At 39.9% G+C, this 23,478-nt stretch overlaps 1 protein-coding gene across 2 annotated transcripts in view; it reads left to right on the top strand.

The window, feature by feature from the left end:
• Positions 1–1,548: 1,548 nt before the first annotated feature.
• Positions 1,549–23,478, top strand: part of LOC125484868 (calpain-5-like) — a 97,338-nt gene continuing 75,408 nt past the window's right edge. Inside the window, exons 1-2 of one of the 2 annotated variants that reach the window (XM_048605340.1) lie at positions 1,549–1,659; positions 1,868–2,040. In XM_048605340.1, coding sequence (XP_048461297.1) covers positions 1,873–2,040 — 168 coding nt within the window. In that variant the 5' untranslated portion in view covers positions 1,549–1,659; positions 1,868–1,872. The remainder of the gene's footprint in view (positions 1,660–1,867; positions 2,041–23,478) is intronic. The other variant, XM_048605341.1, reaches the window with a different exon arrangement.

Raw genomic sequence — 23,478 nt, 5'->3', positions numbered from 1 at the left:
TAATATAATTTATTCTTTTGTGTGTTTTGCAATATATTCTGGTGATACAGGGTATTTCTGCAATAAGGAGAAATAACACTCAAAATATCCCTATCTCAGCCTGCCATCATACAGAAGAAGAAGCATTTCTCACTAGAAGGAACTGAGAAGTAAACAGTACTCACACCACCATGATATTTCAACAAATTTCACTTCTACTGAATCCCAGGCTGGAAACAACTCTTTCCCTTGTAGTTCAGAGGCAAGACACGGAACTGATTTGGGGGTTATTTGAAACTTTTAGGCAATCCTGGGTGATCAGAGTTTAGTTTCAAAATCATTCTATTTTATGCTGAATTCACTACAATTACTAACAAAGTCAATGAGGCCATTTAACCCTGACATGCAGCATTTTCAAAACTGTATTTTGTTTTCTGCATTAACTTTATGTTTTGATTCTGTATCAAATATTATTCATGAAATAGATGAATAAGGAAGTGATGACCCTTGATTGAGTGATAATTAGTGAATTGCTGTAAGTATATATAACTTTCTATGTGACAAAGACTGGATTTTTATTTGATGTTTTAATAATATACCTCAAATGTTTCTGGAAACAAATTACAGCCAGTGTTATTTAAACAATAATTTATTTTCAAGCTTTGATAAGTTATGGAATGTTCTAACTTTGGCAGGGTCCCATCAGATTGAAATGATAGAGCAAAGAAGCCATTTTTAGTATGTAGAATGTACTACTGTCCATTTAAACTAGATATTATCAATTGGAAGATATAGTTATGAAGAAGAGACAGACAGCACTTGAAATGTTAACTTTGTGTTTCTCTCATCAGAGCTGCCAAATTTGTTGGGTTTCTTCAGTAGTTTCTATTTTTATTTCTAATGGTTTGTGCCTGGTGCACCAGGTTTCTGCTCCTGTTCTTTGTGAAGTTACCTGTGCTAGTAAGTACATGTTTATGGAATTAGGTCAATTAGCACATTGGTTTTGACTGTCTATCCTCTGGCATGCATTGACAAGTCTTGAAAATGTAGAATGATAGTTTGAGTACTTTACTAAAGATTGCTCAAATCTATGAACCATAGCTAATACTATGTTCAGATGAGGAAAATTGAAAAATATTGACTAACAGCTTGACAGGATAATATTGTCCTTTAAGACCAGTCTTTTTCTCCACCAGTACTACTCCTGGTTCACCTTGATACACAAAAAAAGGTGTCCTGAATAGGTTGGTACCAAAGAATTGAATTGCAGTAAACAGTGAAACCACAACCTTTAGCAAGACAAATAAAATACCATCAATAATTTTGTTTCTTGTATTCTATTTAGTTTCACTTCAAATTGAGAGCTTATTTTAGAACTATGAACTTCAATTATTAATGAAGATGCTTTATCATGAATTCTATTTCAATAGGGATTTTAAAGAACCAAGGAGGGAAATAAAAATTCTGCATTTGTTTTTATTTGGCTTCTTTACAAAATAAAGGGCTCCACCAAACCATTCTAACTAATAGGAGGTTGCTGATGAGTTCAAGAACTCCCCATTCAGCTTTCCTAGATGGTAGAGTCTGGAAACTTGCAGGTTAAAATGCAGAGAACTTTGCAGGACAGATGGAGAGTTTGTTGTGATCCAGCTGACAGTTGACTTAGAAAAAGGCCGGTAGGTAAGAGTGACTTTTAATTGTTCACAAAACTTCCTCAACTGAATTATTTCTGTAGCAATAAGGGTAATTTCTTACAGTAACGTTCTAAATACAGAGGGGGCGGATAGAAACTATTTATGTACATTTAAATATCTTACATAATTTGGCAAGCTTTCCATTGAGTACAATTATGAAGTTTATGCATGCATTACTGCTATTTTGGTTTTAGATTGAATGATGGTTGTATCTGTAAAGTTGTACAAAGACCAGCAGTACTCAGCTTTAAAAAAAGACTGCCTTCAGCACCATCGGCTGTTTGAGGACGCTTATTTTCCTGCTACAACTGAGTCACTGTTCTATTCCAAGTCACCTCCAGGACTGATTGAGTGGAGACGACCACAGGTAATAATTTGTTCCCTGTTGAACAACTGGCTGTAAGTGGTATGGCGTAGTTTAATTCTTCACTGTTACGATGTTGGCAAAAACAACATGCTTAAACTGACATTGATTTCATTGTGATGTCCAGATGAAATCTTACTGTGGTTGCCAAAACAAGAAAGCAGAGGGTGTTTTTTTTAAATGAAGGGAAAGAGTACAGAGATGGCTAGATCTGAAGCCCAACTCTATGTTTTTAGGTGCCTAATTTAAGTATGGCTGATAACTCCCTGATATAAGCAAACTGTTGCCATGCTTTGTTTCCTGCCTAATCCACTTAGCCCCATCATCAGCCATTCTGGTTAACTAATCCCAATGTACCTATTGACTTTGACCTGTGTCTCATATAACTATATCATACTGTAATGGCAGCTCATCTTTAAAATATTGTTAGTATTATCACTTGATTTGCTATGGTTATTGTTTGGCTATCTTTGCACTTGGTTGTCAACAATGAACAGTATAGAGGCACTGCAGGTGTCCTATATCACTTGGACTATAGCAGTTCAAGAAGAGGGTGTAAGTCTGCCTTATCAAGGACAATTAACCATGGCCATTAGATGCTGGACCAACCAGCAATGCCCACAACCCATGAAAGAATTGAAATAAGCAGGGCTACTTGTAATGCAAAGCTTTTAACCATGCAGAATGTTAAATTCACCGGTGAGTTTGTGTATTTCTGATGTAGGTTCTGAAGATACAGATTGAGACACTCATGTGGGATTCTGTTGTCCATGGGATTCAGGCATTTCAGTTTAAGAAAAAGATAGTGTTTCCATTTAGAAGTGCATAATATGAACCTTTATCATTTTTATGTTCAGTGGCATGTCTGAGATATGTATTTGTGCAATTTGAATCTCCACATATATGTCTGCATCTGCTTATATACATGAGTGGGTGTCTGGGTCGAAACACATGTATTTGTTGCAATTATTGAATATTTCTTGACAGTATAAAAGCAGTATTATAGACTAGTCAGACACACTTGGAATTTTGAATTTGTATGTTTTGGGTAAACTACATCTATTCTCTAAGAATAGCTACTAAACATGTGCGACCAATATTTCTACAGTAGATCTTGGCATTGGAAGGAATTGTTCAGATTCAGGTTAATTTGAGTTATACAGATTATACTTAATATATAATGTTTTTTAGTTTGAACTTTCATTGCTACTATTTTCCAGAGAATTCCATGTTACATTATGCCATTAGTGCATTATGTGGAATAGACTATCTCAAGGAAGACAGGGAATGATTGAATTAATTTCTCAGAACTTTACTTCAGATTTGAAAATCCAAACATTTCCAGAAGTATGTTGGTTGGGCAAAGCCTGAAATGTGAAATAGAATACGATTCTGAATTTAAATCCAGAATTGAATATTTGATGTGCATTATCCTTCAACAACAGAATGACAGAATGATTATCATATTGTTTGAGAAACAAAGCAATCTTGGAAGATGTCACTAATTTATATTTTTCTAGAATTAATGTGCTTCTCTGAGTGAATGTCAATCTGGGTGCACAGTTAATGTCACCTTTTTCCAGAAGCTGTATCACTGATGATGTTAGGAGAGATGTTAGGAAGCACTTCTGCGCACAAAAAGTGGTGGAAGTTTGGAACTCTCTTCCACAAATGACATTGATGCTAGCCAACAAGAAAAAGAACCATTTCAAGTAATGGAATAAAGCATCAGCTTACTTATTATGGTGGAATTTTATTGGGGCCTGAAAGTCTTGGGCTATGGCAAGATTTGGGGCAGAAATGTGCAAGAATTCAGGTGAGGTCTATCTTGATGCTGAGGGAGAAACTCATTGCATCTTTTATGCATGTGCCATGTTTCTCTCTACAAAGTTTCTGATTAAGGGGGATTATAGCTTGTTATGCACCTTATTAATGACATGACTTACTTCATGACTCACTAACTTCCTATCTTACCAAAAGTGTCAAACAAGCTGGATGTTGAGAATTCTCGACATGGAAGTCAGAGCAGGCAACAAGCAACCTCAGCTCGCCAGTGCCTATGAAGAGATTGCAAATTGCTCAGCACTAAACACCAACTATGATGGTAGTCAGAGGATATATTCAACTAGAGGCTGGGGAATGGGCAATGGTCAGATACATAGGGCCATCACAAGCAGTCAGGATCCACGTCTGCTAGATGATAGGACATTGAAGGAGCAAATACATGAAGCATGTGTTCTCAAACTGTGGCTCCATTTCATTTGCAATAACTTCTTTGCGCATTTTCAGTGCAAATGAAGTGAACATGGTTAGGTTTCCAATTCTAGTCAAAGGCAAATTGCACCATGCCATTGGTTCTTGCAAATCTAACATTGCCAACTCAATGATGGAGAATTTAACACCAAAGTCTCAAAAAGAGGTACATGATCAGCAAAAATATTTCATCACTGGTAGAAATTCTAAGGGTGATGTGGAGGAGGGGAACATTTATTCATCGAACGCCATGTAAGTATGACAATAGACTGTATTGAATGCAATGAAAACTTGAATGTTTGCTGTGGGTTGAGGATGAGGAGGGGGTCAAGATACATAGCCATCCCCTTTTGTAATGTAATGTATTGGTCAGTCAGTCGGCATGGGCACCTTCACCAGGTTGGTACACATGCTGTGGCGAAGGCCATGGTGGAGCTGACGATAGTGCTGCTGAAGGTATCATTGCTTGGACCGGTTTGGGGCAGAGCTCCAGTATAGGCCAGACAGAACGTGTCACATCATACTGGTCCACTGTGCTCTGTACATTTGGAGCAGGTAACGAGATGATGTGATAGATGCTGAGAAACTGGACGAACAGGAACAGTCTTCCAAGGAGGACAGGATGTTGAGGCGTAGGAAACTTCCATGTGTGAAGAGATCAACAGAATTGGGTGCTACAAGCCAATTAACACGTGGCTCCAGTAGATGGTAGGTAGGTGCAGCACACCATCAAGGAATGGTAAATGGTCATTGATCATAATGCCAGCATTTGGCTTGAATTGTGGGGCTGAACTGCAGCCTCTAGTTATTCTGTTTGTAAATAAAGCTTAGATTTGCAATTGTCTAATTGTTTACCTGTATATGATGATTCCTCACTGGACAATGACAAGCTCTGGGTCTCCAACAAGCGCTGGGGACAGACAATAGTGACCTAGCTACAGACAGGTAAAGCGTATGGCGGTGGTTAAACAGCGACTAGAGTGAGAGGATGGGTTTGTATATCTGAGGGAGGATCAGCCTATGTGCCATGAGCAGTGTGACCTTATGGCTACTATGCCATTACTTTGCCAGCGAGAGGCAATGCTAAATTTTGCTAACATTTGTCTGGGTACACAATGGCCTCTGACAGATGGCATGGGCACAAGCAATGCCAGTCTTTCAGCAGATACCTGCTGAATGGTGAGTTATTCTGGCATTACACCTTGATGATGTTTATGTTTATGTTACTTTATACTCCCCCTAGTGGTGGTGCCTTCCTCCTGTGGTCTATCATGCCTTCAGATGCTGACTACTGAATACTCCCCAGTGTATTCTGGGACAGTTCCCTGAACTGTGATTGTCCCAAAGGACAATTGACCATGATGAAGCCCTTGGGTAGTGTTGACTGTGTACGTGATTGACAGTGGCAGGGCCCACTGACTGACAGGAGCCATTGGACTGAGCACCTGCCTGGACCAACTTCTTGTATGGCCGTTTGGTTGAATAAAGAGGCAGTGTGTTTGCTGCGCAGATAGCTGGCACACACTGTAGGTGTTAGATTGCTGTCTCAGTGTGCTGTACAGCAAGATGGCCTCGTCCACCCCTCGCAGACAGATCCCTACTGTCAAGCAGCCTGTCTGTGCGTCTGCTGTAAATAGCACGTCAATTAGCAGTACTGAGAGACGAGCCAACACACTAACAGGCAAAACATGAAAATGGCGTTATGGAGTGAACATGCAGGTAGGTGTAAGTGAGTGTGCACAAACAGGCACTCAGCTAGTTATGCTCACTCACTTAGGACTTACCTGCATGCTCGTACCATACATGGTGCAGCTTTTCAGTGCTAGTTGCCATTGCACCTTGCAATGCAAGTTTGAGCTGTGTGAGCCACCTGCAACTGTATTGAAGACATCCGTGATGGTTGCGATGGCAAATGCTGGATTTCAGTGTCCGTGTGGATCAGGCCCTGAGATGCAGTTTGGTCTTTCGCAGCATGGACGCCATTTTCCATGAATCTGCCAGGTACCCACTTTTGTTTCCCAATTCAGGTTTCTCAACTGGTTTGGTGAGACATGTAAGATGGAAAGCTGAATATTAGTAAGTTGAGTTGGGTGTTGATGAGGCATTTAATAAGTAATAAACACATTTAATTGACAGCACATTACTGCTTAATGAGAAACGCGCTACACTGCTTGTGAAAAGCATAAAAGATTCATGAACTGCTCCCAACATCGAAATTGTCCTTGCTAGACTTAGCTCCTGATTTTGCCACACTTCTTGCCATAGTCTATGTTACCCAGTCCTCTATAAGATTCCACCCATGATCTCAGTGGGGTGCCTGTCAGTTCACAGTTTGATTAACAATTTCAAAGTCTTATAAAGGCCATTGATAAAGCTGCTGATTTTGATGAAGAATTAAATACAGCTATATCAAATGGATGGCAATTTTATCCTTGAGTGTTTTTTTTTTCTAAGAGAATGCATTAATCGATATTTAAGGAATTTATTTAACCTCAGCATGGGCCTTGAGGTCTACCTATAATGGATACTGGATAATTTGGAGTGAGGATGTAAGGGCACAAGGTGGGTGAGAGTCTGGGGTTGGCAAGAAACAGTCATAGGTGTGAGGGAGTAGCATTGGTTGGAATGAAGGGTGTGAGGTGTCATGTGGTGAGTGAAGAACACTGGTTGGTATGGAGGAGGTAGGAGACTTGATGTAGGTGGGGGGCATGAAGTGACACAAATGGTATGAGTGGGCATTGGGGCATTTATTGGGAATATACATTTTTCTAGATTGGCATGGGTGGCCATGGGGATTGTGTGAGGCATTAGGAGATATAGGGAGTGAGGTTCAGTGGGCTTATTTTTATTTCATTCTTCCTTTCATATAAGACTATGACAGACAGTCAGAGCACTGAGGCTGGCCAATCAGCTAAGCATAACTGGGGGCACCTGAACTCTTTCTGGGGTCAATGGCCATTCTCACTCACTCCCTCCTCACTCCAGAAAGAAAACCTAAACGTCCAGGTCACATTTTCCTGGGTCAGGTTTGCAGAGTTGGGAAATGTCCCAAACCTAAGCTGACAAACCAGCAGAGAAAATTCAGGCCTGGTCATAGCATTGATTATTATTTATACATGATTTGTCAGTTAGTATTTGAAACTGTAACCACATTTCCCCCCACTGCTACACTATTTTTGTAAATCAGATCAGGAACCTGTGAAGCCAAGTGATAAATCTGGCAGCTAATTCCACTTACTGGACAGGCCTTCCATTCCTTAAGATAAACTACAGAAGGATAGCCACTCAATTAAAAGCAAAATACTGTGGATATTGGAAATCTGAAACAAACATCGAAAATGCTGGAGAAACTCAGCAAGTCAGGCAGCCACTGTGGAGAAAGGAATAGTGTTAATTTTCAAGTTTGGCATGACTCCTTTCCAGAACTTTTTCTCTCTTGTTGCGAGGAAGCGTCATACTAACCATAACCCTAATCTAACCCTAACTGTAACCATAACCCTAGCCCTAACTCTGTTTCTGTCTCCACAGATGCTGCCAGACCAGCTGAATTTCTCCAGCCTTCTGTAAATTGTTGTTGTAGGATAGGCACTCCTGCAGAAAGTTGATTTGTTTAAGAGATCAATCTAAACTAAGTCAGCCGTAATAATTTGGAGTAAGAAGGGTAAAAATAAAAATCTCAAAATAAAATACGTGTAGTCTGAAATTTTAAAGAAGTTCAAAATCTGCATCTTTGGCTAGGCACACAAAGTGACTTGGATATTTGGGGTAGGGTCCCTTCCAGTGGTCACAAGTGGCAGTTTGTTCTATTTTATTTACTATTGTGAGGCAAAGCAACATGAATAGACCTGCTAATTACCATATTGCCAGGGAGCATTTATTTCCATGCTATTTCAGGCTTCCATTATTGGTTCAATGGAAGGTCACACTGAGATGATTCCTCTATGAACTCTTAAATTTCTACGAGTCTGCTTTTTTTTTAAAAAAGAGGCAAATAGTTTGCAGTCTTCTGAGAGCTAAGAAGATGTCAATAGTCAAAGGAGAATCACATCTGTGCAATTCATTTTAGCCATTCAGCACAGACTCCCAGGTCTTTCTGTGCTTTTGTCAACCACTGGGGAATATCTGGGGTCATCTTTGACCTTGTTACAATTAATACCAGCTGTATCCTGTTGTTGAATTTTTTTCAAAACATGATGATTTACATTATTTCAAATTGCAATGAATTTGGTAACTTTCCGAAATATAGGTCAAAATTTTACAGACCTCAAAATGCATCAAATTGCACAGTGTTAAAATCAACAGATTTAAAACCTTAAAATGAATTTGATGGGATCAAAAATTTTTGCAACACTCTACGTTTAATTTAAAATTGCACAGTGTGTGTGAACAACTGACACTGAGTTCAGAAATTTTCACATAGGTCTACCTTTGGTTCTGGGGCCATTGGGAAATTCACCAGGAGCTGATGACAGCAGGTCATGATCTTGGATGTTGCAGTCCATGTGATGGTCCATATATCCAGAGGCCACATAATGATCTGAGCTTGGGGGTTCAATTCCAACCACAGCAGATGGTGGAATTTGAAGGTTGAATTAAAAAAAGGCGCAAAACCATTGGCTATTGTCATAAATAACCGTTTGGTTCATTAATGTCCATTAGGAAAAAAAAAGTCTGCCTTACCTGGTTTGGTCTGAACATGACAGACAACAATGTGGTTGATTCTTGATTGCCCTCTGAAATGGCTTGGTAAGATATTCAGTTGTATCAAACTGCTATAAAATCTCAAAGGAATGAAACTGGATGGGCCACCTTGCAATGTCCTAGGCCCTGGAAAAAAATAATAGCAGAAACAACCCTGTCGATGCTGCAAAGTCCTCCTTACTAACATCTGGGGGCTAGTGCCAAAATTGGGAGAGCTGAATCACAGACCAGTCAAGCAGCAGTCTGATGTAGTCATATTCACAGAAGCATACAGATAAAAACATAAGAAACAGGAGCAGGAGTAGGCCATTTGGTCTGTTGAGCCAACTTTACCATTCACCAAGATCATGGCTGATCTTTTTGCAGACTAAGCTCCACTTACCTGCCTGCTCACCTTAGCCCTTAATTCCTTCACTGTTCAAAAATCTACCTTTGACTTAAAAAACATTCAACGAGGTAGCTTCATCTGCTTCATTGCGCAGGGAACTTCACATATTTACAACTGTTTGGGAGAAGAAGTTCCTCTTCATTTCAGTCCGAAATATGCTGTCCCTTATTTTGAGGCTATACCCCCTAGTTCTAGTTTCACCTGCCATTGGAAACAACTTCTTTGCTTCTATATTGTCTATTCCCTTCATAATTGTATACGTTCCTATAAGATTTCCCCTCATTCTTCTAAATTTCATTGAGTATAGTCCCAGTCTACTCAATCTCTTCTCATAAGCCAACCCTCTCAACTCTGGAACCAATGTAGTGAACCTTGTCTGCGAGTACATCTTTTCTCAAGTAAGAGACCAAAACTGTACACAGCACTCCAGGTGTGGCCTCATCAGCACCCTTTATAACTGCAGTATAACCTCCCTATTTTTAAACTCCATTCCTCTAGCAATGAAGGACAATATTCCATTTGCTCGCTGCACCTGCAAACCAACCTTCTGTGATTCATGCACAGGGACACCCAGGTCCCTCTGCACAACAACATGCTACAAGTTTTCTTCATTTATTATAAAATCATGAAGAGACATGGATAGGGTATATAGCCAAGGTCTTTTTCCCAGAGTACAGGCATCCAAAACTAGAGGGCATAGGTTTAAGGTGAGAGGGGAAAGTTTTAAAAGGGACCTAAGGGGCAATGTTTTCATACAGAGGGTGGTGCATGTATGAAATGAGCTGCCAGAGGACGTCGTGGAGGCTGGTACAATTACAATATTTAAAAGTTATCTGGATGGGTATATGAATAGGAAAGGTTTAGAGGGATATGGGCCAAATGCTGGAAAATGGGACTAGATTAATTCAGGATTTCTGGTTGGCATGTATGACATGGACTGAAGGGTTTGTTTCCATGCTGTACAGCTTTATGACTCTCTGATTTAGATAGTAGTCTATTTGGCTGTTATTCCCACCAAGATGGATGACCTCACATCTACTAACATTGTACTCCATCTACCAGACCCTTGCCCACTCACTTAACCTATCTATATTCCCTCTGCAGACTTTCAGTGTCCTCTGCACACTTTGTCCGACCACTTATCTTTGTGTCATAGCGTTATTGACTCATACAACACCGAAACAGACCCTTCGGTCCAACCAGTCCATGCCGAACATAATCCCAAACACTACCTGTCCAACCTGCCTGCTCCTGGCCAATATCCCTCCAAACCTTTCCTATTCATGTGCTTATTCAAATATCTTTTAAACATTGTAAATGAGAGTCAGGATCAATTGGAAAGACATAATTAGTAGAGTGCCACAAGGATCAGGAGTTAGTCTTCATGTATTTACTGTCTACTTTAATGACTTAGAGTGGAATCATGAATCATGCAAAAATAGATGGGAAGACACATTGTGATGAGGATAAAAGGAATTTACAAGGATTTTGGATAGGTTGAATGAGTGGGCAAAAACTTGGCAAATGGAGTTTAATTTTAAAGAAGTGTAAGGTCATGCATTTTGGTTAAAAGAATCAAAAGCCTTATAAGTTAAATGGAGAGAGACTCCAAAAAGGTGCAGAGCGATCCGGCGTTCCTGCCCATGCAATTTAAAAAAGTTAGTATGCAGGTACAGCAAGTAATTTTGGCCATTATTACTAGGCACTTAGAGTTCAAAAATAGGGAAGTCATGTTAAAATTTGTATTAGGTCATTGAGTACTATCAACAGTGTTGGTCCTCATTTTTAAAGAAAGGATATACTTGCATTGTAGGCAGTTGAAAAGAGATTCACTAGGTGAATTCCTGGCATGCATGGGTTAACTTATTGCCACATATTACACCCAAACACCCCTCCACCTGCCCCCAACAGTATTTGCATCACTGCTCTCCATCATGAACACCACTTGCAGAAAGCACTGAGGATGGCAAGGATGCAGAATGTATTCTGGATGGGGGACTTCACTGACCACCTTCAAGAATGTGCTCAACAGTAATAAGTTAACGCAAGCAATAAGCTGGACTACTGATTGAACTGTTGAGCCCGAAAGGATGCAACTGTAGACTGGATCTGCGGCTAGTGACGAGGGAACCAACAAGTTGGAAAAACATGTTTGACCTCATTCTCACCAGTTTGCCCACCATAGAGGTAGCTGTCCATGACGGTATCAGTAAGAGTGACTAATGTACAGTCCTTGTGGAGACAAGGTCATCTTGAGAATACCCTCCATCATGTTGCCTGGCACTATCACCAGAGTAAATGCGATAGACTTTCAAATAGATCTAGCAATTCAGGACTGGGAATTGAGGAGATGCTGTGGCCCATCAGCAGCAGAATTACACTCGAACACAATCACCAATCTCATGGCCCAGCATTGCCACATTCTACCATTGCCATCGAGCCAAGAAATCAGCACTGGTTCAATGAAAAAGTCAGGAGGACAGGCTGGAAGAAACACCTGGCACACTTAAAAATGAAGTGTCAACCTTGAGAAGCTAGAAAAAAAACAGGAGTGCATGTGTGTCAAACAGCATAAGCAGCAAGTGATAGACAAAACTAAAGCAATTCCACAAACAATGGATCAGATGTAAGCTCTGCATCCAGCAATATCTAGTCATGAATGGTGGTGGACATTCTTGCTGGGCGTGGAAGCACCACAAATATCCCCATCCACAATGATGGGGGATCCAAGAACGAAACTATAAAAGGTAAGGCATTTGTCACAATCCTCAGCCAGAATGCCAAGTGGATGATCTATCTTGGCCTCCTCCAGAGGTTCCCAGCATTACAGATGCCAGTCTTCAGTTAATTCAATTTACTTCATGTGATATCAAGAAACAACTGAAGGGACTGGACTCTGCAAGGGCTCTTGCAGTATTCTGGCAATAGTACTGAAGTCTGGTGCTTCAGAACTTGCCAAACTGTTCCAGTACAGCTACAACACCGACATCTACCCATCAATGTGGTAAATTGCCCGGGTTTGTCTTGTGCACAAATGGTCGGGCAAATCCAACCCCACCAATCACTACTCCCTTAGTCTACTCTCAATCATCAGTAAAACTGATGGAAGGTGTCAACAACAGTGCTATCAAGCAGCACCTGCTCCGTGATGCCCACTTTGGGTTCTGCCAGGGACACTCAGCTCCTGACCTTGTTGCAGCCTTGGTTTAAACATGGACCAAACAGCTGAATTCCAGAGGTGAGGTGAGAGTGGCAGCCCTTGCCAGCAAGGCTACATTTGACAAAATAGTACCATTACGGCACCCTAGCAAAACTGGAATGAATGGGAATTGGGGTGAAATCTGGTTGGAATCATACCTGGCACAAAGGTTAGGGCTTATCTTATGGTAAGGGTTGTGGTTTTAGGTGATCAGTGATCTCAGCTCCAGAACATCAGGAATACCTCCAATAATATCCTAGGTCCAACCATCTTCAACTGTTTCATCAACGACCTTCCCCCTATCATAATGTCAGAAGTTGGGGGTTGGTGGGCAAGGTGTTTGCCGATGATTACACTTCTTCACACAGACACTGGTGAATCTTTGGAATTCACTACCCTAGAGGCCTGTGAAAGCTCAGTTAATGATTTGGTTCAAGCCAAAGATTGATAAATTTCTAGAGACTGATGGCATTGAGGGATATGAGGATAACATAGGCATTTAGTCTTAAGGTCGGCTATGATCTAGAGTGGCATAGCAAACTGAAAGGCTGAATGACCTACTCCTGTACTTATTTTCCTAGTTGAATAGCTTGGCTAAGTGCTTGTAGGAGATATATAAATAATTTAGACAGTCTGAACATACATTTACTTTTCTAAGCTTCTGTTTAATCCAAAATAATGGCCCGTGAGAAGCATAATGTTAGTTGAGTCAGGGATGTGAGTTTTCCATGAAAAGCTGCAATAATCCTGATTAAGGTCTCACCAACCCCTCTGTATAAATTTACAGGTGCCCTCACCATATGTGGGTGTATTCTGTTTTAACCTGTATATGTAACTCGTACTTGTAATGATTAAGTACAGTTATTTTTGCATTGTCATTTGGAAAATCCAGTATAGCTCCTTATTTTCCTCCACAGGTAAATACGTAGATATTATTAGGCCTGGAATGACAGTAGAAGGTTAACACAGTTGGTTTAAACTTCCTGGATTAAGGAGGTAGAAATATGTTAGGTTTCCTGGTGTTAATCATCCTTCAGTGATATATATTAAAAGGTGCAAATAACTGGACATTGGATTGGAACAGAAATAGTTTCAAATGTGATGCCCACATGGTTGACTAGCCTTCTGACACTTAAATGCCTGTGCTTACAAAGAAACTAGAGCCAGAATTAGAGACACAACTGTTCAAGTCTGCCAATCCTCCCAGAAGGGAAAACCAGGGCAACTGGCAGATAACACATATTACTTTGACTTCTATACGTCATAAAACAGCAGGGGTTCAATTCCTGGAACAGTTGAGGTTACCATGATGGTTCCACCTTCTCAAGCTAAGCCCTTGCCTAAGGCATGGTGAAGCTCAGGTTAAACTCACCACCAGTTATCTCTCTCTGAGGAGAGCAGACCTCTGGGACTGTGGCCACTTTCACTTTACTTCAAAATAGAGTTCTAGTACTTTCATTTCCAAGTTTTAATTATTTTTAACTTCCTTTTTACCCCTCTGGGTGACTAGATTTAATTTGGAAAATGTGGGACACTCATGGTATCCCTTTCCTACACCCTCCTGGCAGATTAAATCATCCCTACCCTGGCTTCAAATTTGCCACAGGACATTGGAGTGGGACTTAGAGGCATAGAATCATACAGCATGGAAACAGGCTCTTCGGCCCAACTCGTCCATGCCAACCCGGTTTTTGCCTGTGTTTGGCCCATATCCCTCTAAACTTTTCTTATCCATGTATCTGTCCAAATGTCTTTTAAATATTGCAAATGTACCCCTCTCAACCAATTCCTCTGTCAGCTTGTTCCTTATACACAACACCCTCTGTGTGAAAAAGTTGCCCCTCAGGTCCCTTTTAAATCTTTCCCGCCTCACCTTAAACCTATCTAGTTTTGGACTCCCCTAACCTCAGATCAAGGATTGTGCATCAATACAAACCCCTGCTCCAACTTGTACATAGTCTACATTTCTGTAATGCGCAATGATCCAGTCTGCACTCTCCAATTGCTATTTAACATCAGTAACAACTCAGACAGATGGTTGGCTTGAACATTCTTACTCCGAGGTGCAGGTGCCATCAAGTGAGCCAAACTGATGGAATACCCACACCTCAATGCAGCACTGACAGAATGCTGTTCTGTTAGACAATGCTATCTTTTGGTAAAATGTTAAACTGAGACTCCATTTGCCTGTTTTGTTTTCTGTTTATGGCACCTTGCTATGTGCAAATTGGTTGCAAAATACCACTAGATAGTAACATGCCCTCAAATCAAAAAATAACCATTAATTGTGAAACACGTTATGATGCCCTGAAGCTTTCAAGGTTTTCAGAGAAAGGACAAGTTTATAAGGCCAAGTTATTTCTTTTATTTCAAATCAAGAATTTATTTGGCAAAACAAAATATCCTTAAGTCATGGACAGATTTTATTTTCTCTCGTTTGGTTATTTCTGTCTTTATACAAAATTTGACAAAAATGCGGCTTTGTTTATGGACATTTGTGCTCAGTATTTACAGATCTTGCATCCAGGATAAATAGATTAATGACCTACCCCAGGACTCATTGAAAGAGCAGGATTTCTATTCTGAGAGAATGGGGACTAATAAAGATCCAACCCAATTAGGGGTCTTTTCCAGGAGTACATTTTAACTAACAGAGAGAGGAAATAAATTGCGTCAATTACACAAAATAGCACATGCCCAGGGAATATTTTACAGATGTGGATGGCATCTTATGACTGTTTGTGCTGGCACAACCAGCTTCAAAAAGACTTAGAATTCCAATTTATCCTGAAGAGCCTATGGTCATGGAGTATACATGGAAAATTTTAGTATTCAGTGAAATGATTTAAAAAAAACACATTGGCTGATAGAATTCTGTGCAAAATGAAAAGGGAATTATGTAGACGTAGCAGCTCAAAGACTCAAACAGAGTCAAACACCTATCCTGAATGCAACTTGGCTCAGGTCAAAATCAGCAAGAGTGTAAAGTTCCTTTTTAGATCATAAAGGGTTCGTTTCACCAAATCACAGAGTGTAAAATGTTCATCTGGTCTTCATCTGAATATAATGCTCTGGAGCAATTTGAGATGGAAAAAAGAGGTAGATGTAATGGAGAATGTATAAAACCACATGCTCCTGATTTAAGAGTAGGGTTTTCAGTCTTTTCTCAACTCCAGCATAACTGGTTGCTAAAAATTCTCCTTCATTCTCTCCGTGTGTTTGCCATGGATGAGTAAGATAGAGTGAGCCTGTAAGGAAATGGCCCACACACTTCCAATGCTCTTTCAGTTTCATATTGGTCTGATTAGTGCTCAAAGTATATTTGAAGCTCTGAATGACCTTCATGTCTTCATCGCTGATAGATTCCAGTGAATTTCCCACAATTGATATTAAACCAGCAGATTTTTTTCTTGTTTTCCCTCCTGTTTCTATGGAGCCAGGACATTTTTAATTTTCCAATCCGTATAGTGACACAATTCCTGAACGAAGCTTAATGCTTCAAGGGATTTCCAGTGAAGTTTGACACAAGCTCAAGAGACCACACTTCATCTTTCATCCCAGCACTTAACAGCCTTGTGGACTCAACATTGACTCCACAATTTTAAATTATCATCTCTGCTTCCGTCTTGTTCCATGTGCAGTTTCTGTTTTCTTTTTTGCTGCCTCATTTTTTTTATCTTTCCATGTTGAATTCGGATGGCTGCTATATAATCATTTGTACCTTACCTAGACACAACATTTGTCCCTGTGTCATAACCATTCCTGCTCTATTTGGCTTTTTGTATCATGAAATCTTTTGTTGGTTTTTCTCCCCTGCCCTCCACCTTATCACAGAACTTCTCTTTTGCTCTTCAAGTCCTGCCTCTCCTCATCCACTGGCTTAACAGATGTAGTATTTATATCTTTCTTCATCATTGACCTGAAATGTTAACTCTGATTCTCTTCCCTGATGCTAAGTGACCTGCTGAACAATTCTAGCTTTTTTTGTTGCTTTTATGTCACAGTTCCTGAAATTCAATTCAATTGTTTAGATTTATGCTTTGAATGAGTTGATAAACTAAGGTCTTGCTTAAATATAATATTTCAGGCAGATATTAAAGATCTCCTAGTATTATTTAAGTGTGTAGGAGAGCTCTTCTGTTGTTCAATGTATAGCCCATCCTTAAAAGCAGATTACCTGGTTTTCTGTGGGACATAGTTGTACTGTTGAGCTTTCCATGAATTGCAATCACTGCATTTCAAAAATAAATACTTGGTACCTGTGTATTAGTGCATATGTAAAAAGAAATGTTCTGTACTGCGTTAACTCTGTAGTATATTGCATGAGTGCTAAATTGGTTCCAACAGACTTGGCTTAGGGAAGAAAACAACAGCCAAGACTCCTGTTTGTGATTACTATCCATTGACTCACCATGTGGTTGTCAGGTGTACTGGGCTGTATTGAGATACCCCCTACAAATAACAGTTCGGCAACACTCACTATCCACATTTACACAAGACAAATGACAACTTTGAGGTGCTGGAGAGGTACCAGCTGTAGCTCCATTTAAAAATAGGAGAGGAAAATTAGCAAGTAAAGAATCCTTTTGTCATTGGGCACAGCCTTGACAGGTGAGAAGTGAATTGAAAGAGGTTAAGTATTAATATGTCACAGATGTTGCACATTATATAGATTTTACTTGTCAATGTCAGGGAGATATGAGTGAGGAATATCAACATGAGTTACTGTTTTCTAACATTATCCACCAGGCCTTGCTGGAAATTGTGTAAATAAAAATTTGGGAAAAGCTAGCTTGGGCCTGTTAGTGGTGCACAGTACATTGGCCTGCTACTATTCAGATGAGAGGTGAGTGAGATGAACTGTTATCCCATCACAAAACTGAAATCTTGAAATTGGCAAAAATAAATTTAAATTTGTTTAAAAATATATAGATAACTGGATTGTTGTTGAATATTTTGGGAACAAATGGTTTAGAATATGACCAATAAGTGTCTACATATAATTTAGTTCACACAATATGTGTTTTCCATTAAACTCGCTGAAAAATCAAGGCCTCCATCTTGGCAGAAATATTTCATTTTGAGAATATACTTATTGGCATTGAGACAAAAGGGAGTATCCAATATATTGAGTGTTGGAAGTGAATGTCAGAGCCCTGGAGAATTTCAAATTAACACTAAACCTCCCTGCTTTGGGAAAAATGGCTCATTATGTTCTAACATTGTTCCTTTAAGTTAAGTGTTTTAATGAACTCTTATGACTTGATTGGTGCTCAAGGGAAAATCTCACTCATACCTCACTGATATGGGTAATGAGATAGCATCTACTCTTTCCCACCATTTACCTGTCTGCAGAGAACTATTATCTTGGGCTCACTTCTCTGGCTTCCTACCATACTCACCTGACTTCTGTATTGGCCTTGGTGATTGAAACTGGGTCTTGTACATATAATTAAGACCCGAGTTTTAAAATGCCCCGGTCTCCAGCTAAATCCATTAATTTGTTGCACACCTTTTATTATCAAGATTGCACTTAGAAAAGGACTTTTTTGGGTTGGTGTCAAACTTTGTAATGCTTCAGTGAAGAAGCTGGCAAATTTGATTACTTTAAAGGTGCCATAAAAATGCAGATCATAATTGTAGCTGTGTTTCATTCAGTACACTCATTTCTAAATCCCTAGTAGGGATCCAACTGTGCACCACTGTACGTAATGGATGTAGAAAATGATGCAAATACAATCATTTGTGAGTTTGTTCCGTCTATGTAACATAAAGTAGTTTTTAGCAATTAACCTATAAGAGCAGAAAATGAATGTTTATTGGATTGATGATTGTACGATCTCAATGCAAGCTCTGCTCACGTGGCTACTTGGTGGTGAGCTGCAATGTTAGAGAACGGTGAGTGAGGATCAATAACCTAACATTGCCTTATTTATAAGCAGTTTATGATTTTCCAAGGCAATGGAGAGAAACTACAAGGTGATAATTGCCGGCATGAAAGTCTAAGCAGTTACCTGGCAGCTGCAATTCACCAGCACTTCGTCTGAGTTCCATCATGGCCTGCATTCCACAACATCTCAGGGTATGTTCCATGGGCACTGAGTTACGGCACTCTCCATCCATGGACATTTGCATTGGCAATGCACCAGTCTCATCACATCCTCAGGGCATGTTCGGGACTCATCTTTAACACAGTTATCCACTTCATATTGCACTTTGGAGATCACCAATACCCAACATATCAATGCTGCTGCCTGGTTGTTTTGTGCAGCCATCTCATGCACAAAAACAGTGTTTTCTTGGCACTCATTCACTTTGTGTTTACTTGAATGCTCACAGCATTTCTATCTTGCCTTCTCTTGATTTTAAGCACAGGCCAATAGCCAGGCAAATTGTCGTGCTTGGCAGCAATGAACAGTCAGGACTCTGGTCATTCTGCAGGCTGGCCTTCATCAGTGAGACGCCCCGAATGAGTGAGTAGGAAACACAGAGGACAGGAGGGTTAGTACTTTGATTTGGTGGGTGAAAGCCATTGAGTGAAGGTGCTGCATGTTTCATAAAGTAAGCAATGGAGAACTGCAACTCGCTCAAGGGATCCCCTCCATGAAATTCTTTGAAATTATTACTTAGCTGATTTATGGTAAAATTCATCCCAGTATATTAGCTTGAGTTTATAAGTTGCATATGGCTACCACCTCTTACTGTGCCTAATTTAGAATGCTCCAATGGCATCAGTTTCCATTGGGTAGTTAAATCCTGGAATTGATTAAATTCATTTGAGGTATTTATTCTTATGAGTGGCAGATGCTAAATGTTCTTTACAATCGGACAACTTTCTGTTGCAGCACTGTACGCTTGCTAAATGTAAGTCCTGAAAGATAGACTGAATCTCTGACTTATTGTCCATGTTAATGCTTTTTGTTCCAGGAATTGTGGCACCATTCTTAATATATGCACAAAATTGACAATTTTAAATTCTCTTTAAATAAATACATTTTTAATGTAATAAGTGTAATGCACTGAATAATTCCATAATTCGGAGAAATAACAGAGAGAAATAGCTCTACGATTATCACCTACTCCTTGGTATGTTTTTAAGGTTTAAGTCTGCTGGTTAAAAGTAGCTGGAGAGAAGTCTTTTGTGTTGAACATCCCAAAGTATTTTTCCACAGTGGTCACTGAGGCAAAATTTAGCCTTGAATACACTGTTTTGTACACAATTGCCTGTTATCAAAGTTTACCTTGGAGGTTTGTAATCACAGTTTGATGTTATCACTGCTGAAATAGTTCCTATTATGACACTGAGTTTTAGTTTGTTCAAGTATTCATTAAGGTGGTGGTGTTAATTTGAGGAAATGGCTCAGTTTTTATCACAGGCACCAGGAGTCTTTACTGATCATTCACAGAGATGTACAGGTGGTTGCAGAATAAGGTCCCCTTAATCCATCTCAATCAGTTGTTTCCGTTCTATCTCAAGAGTACATTGTATTGCATCTATTTAGTGTTTTACTTCTATTTCTTACACCTATCATCATTAAACCTCTGAGCAATATGGAAATTTAGTGCTTGACTGGGATAGTTTTTTGCTGTAGACTCACGAATTTAGGTCTTAAATGGGGCATGAAATATAGGAAGCAGTTATGATAAGATTCTTGGCAAAAGAGCCAGAAGGGAGATGATGGTAAAATGAGAGAAAGTGAGTTATTATGATCTTGACTTTGCTGCCTGAATAGACCATAAGATATTGGAGCAGAATTAGGCCACTTGATCATGAGCAGGGCTGGACTCACCTGGTCTCTGCAACCAACCTTAGTAACTGTGGATCTACCTGGCAAGCTTTGTGCCAATCCCGGTGCTTTGCACATATTTCCCTCCCAGGTGAGATAGCCAGCTCATTCTACATTGCACAAGTGGTGACCACACTCCTCTCTGACCTCCTGGCCTGTAACAGGCCCATTTTAGAAAGTGCTTTCAGAGGTCTGCTAGAACAGGTCTCAATGGTCTGCCAAACCCAGTTTGTGAATCACTGATTTATGGTGTGGTGGTATGCTACAGGGAGTAATTGAGGTAGAGATCATTGATTAGTGTAACTGTCTATGGTCTACATCCACCAAATACTTTGCAAAGCCATATCTAATAAAAATAGAGAAGGCCAGAAATACTCAGCAGGTCAGGCAACATCAATGGAAAGAAGTAGAGAGATCTAGCATCCCCATTTGCCAAACTCCTATTGTCTTAATATCGATTTTTTTTGGAATTATGTCAGAGCCGCTTCCATAATGCCTCCCAACTCTGTCTGTAACTTAGGCTGCTGTGGTACATGTCACACATCGTGATCATTTGGACAACATGGTGGCTCAGTGGTTAGCACTGCTGCCTCACAGCACCAGGGACCCAGGTTCAATTCCACCCTCAGGCGACTGTCTGTGCAGAGTTTGCACATTCTCCCCGTGTCTGCTTGGGTTTCCTCTGGGTACTCCGGTTTCCTCCCACAGTCCAAAGATGTGCAGGCTAGGTGGATTGGCCATGCTAAATTGTCCAGGGATGTTTAGGTTAGGTGAGTTGAACAAGGGGAAATGCAGGGGCAGGGGAATGAGTTGGGGTGGGATGCTCCTCTTCGGAGGGGCGGTGTCGATTTGTTGGGCCAAATGGCCTGTTTCCACGCTATAGGGATTCTATGTAATTCTGTATTCCATGTAATGCCCAGGAACTGCTTTGAGTCATACCTGGCCACAGGGAGCATGAAAATTATGGAATATATAAAGCAAAATCTGTTCAACCAATCTATTGTTTCTCATAACACAGCCTAAAATACTTCCCACACTGTGTCCCTAAGTCCAAATCTTAATCCCAAAGGAAACTGTTAGAGAAACAGATCCGTGTTCCATTGGGTTTCATTTATGACCTGATCTCCCATGGAATGTCACCAGAGCTGAAGTTCAGCACTGTTCTGTCTAGGTATTTTCTAATCAGCCTGTTCAGAGATGGGACTTGAACCCAGGCCTCCTGACTCCAAGGTAGGTCTGCTATCAATATTGTAAACTTTCACCACACACAGTACAGATACGATGGGCTTAATGGCCTCTTTCCCTTTGTATCACTGTCACTGTAAATCTCCAATGACTACATTTTTATTCATTCATGGGATGTGGGTGTTACTGGTTAGGCCAGCATTCATTGCCCATCTCTAATTGCGCAGCGGGCATTTAAGAGTCAACCACATTGCTGTGAGTACTGTTGCCTCTACTCCACATAGCTGATTGATATCAGGAGGTATGGAATGCTGTCAGTAATTGGACTTACTCCAATATCTAGTTAGCACTGAAACTAGCCAGAAACTGTCAGATCTTTAGTTCCAATACAATTATGAATCTAGATTTTGTGGCTCTCTGACACTAACCAACTGCCCCTGACCGCACTGTCTAAACGGAGGAGCCCTTTGCTTTGCAACTTCCCAGGTTAATACATACGTTATTGAGAATGTACTGTGCTTGGAGAGTTTTTGTACATGTCCCATTCATTTTATTGGATATTCATGAGAATGACATTTATACATCATACCATTCTGGACTATGCTCCTGGACAAGTGAATGATGGAACTAACCATATATTTCAAATGAATTGATATGGACTCTGTCAGGAAGCTATTTGAGTTGACAAGGTTCACATTTTTCCTGTAATTAATGAGCTGCTAACAGCCTGATAAAGACACAGTTTCTAAAAATTGTTTTTATTTATAAGAAAGAAAAGACAGGGATAAACACAGGCTATTTTCCCAAAGTGTGTGCATTCACCAATTTAGAGTTTGACTTAGAACGGCATAACATTGGTCATATTCTTAAGCCAGCTCAGAAAATAATTATGGTAACAGTGTGTAGTTGTTTAAAAAGTTCACTGCTGGCACAAGGTCAATAAGTAGGAAAAGGATACAAAACCACAGATTGTTTATAAACTTTAGAAAAGTTTGTGCAGTGATAGCGTACTGTGCAATACTGATGTCATACTGTACCCTTAAGAAATGATTTATTCTGGTACATTTCCAGAAATGTTTCAATTAGTCACTCCTCTGTAATAACATAATGGTCTAATTTGTTTGATTGTGCCTGTCTGTACAGTAATTTGGGTAACAGCAATTCATATCACCAATCCTGACAACATTGTCATAATGATAGATCAGAACCCCAAAGTTGTATCAAACTCGTAAGTTTCAATTTGTGCATTTACACAGAGGATCACTACAGCCAAAAGATGACTGCAGATGTATATTCAGTGATGTCTGGCAGAGTCCTGTGTGGTGACATGGGACACCAGAGCAGAGTCAGGGAAACTTCAAACTGAAAGACTAAAAATGAACAGATAATGAGGGACTGGTTACACTTCAAATCCTGCTGACATGTTTATAATTTACCCTTACAGGGATTTTTAAAATCAGGGTTAAAAACCCTGGTCTAAGTGTGTTAGTGACCTGACGTACTAATGTGTTGACTAGAGTGCTGTGAGGATCATAGTTTGAGAACAGCTATTAAGCCACCATGCACTGCAGGTAAAAGAATAAAGATGTTTTTGGCGCTAGGTATTGTCTGAGAGCCACCAATGAAAGGAACCAAACAAAAGAATTTCAAATAACCTGCAAAATCAATAATCTCAAAAATGGCCACTAAATTACAAACCACACTACCAACATGATCCCATGGAATAGCCACATCATTCTACGATCTACTCTTCATGAACAACTTGGACTGATCCACATATCTTCTAAAATTTTAAGCTTTTTTGGGACTCACTTCTTATTTCTAACCTACCTGTTGTTATTTCTTTTCAAGTTCAACAACAAATTAGTTCACTTCTTCGTTAAGTCAAGAAAGTCGGATAAATCGGTTCCTTTTCAAAGCATAAATTA

Source organism: Rhincodon typus, chromosome 14 (assembly GCF_021869965.1).
Source record: "Rhincodon typus isolate 14 chromosome 14, sRhiTyp1.1, whole genome shotgun sequence".
Taxonomy (NCBI): Eukaryota; Metazoa; Chordata; class Chondrichthyes; order Orectolobiformes; family Rhincodontidae; genus Rhincodon; species Rhincodon typus.
This window is presented reverse-complemented; position numbering and strand designations above follow the sequence as displayed.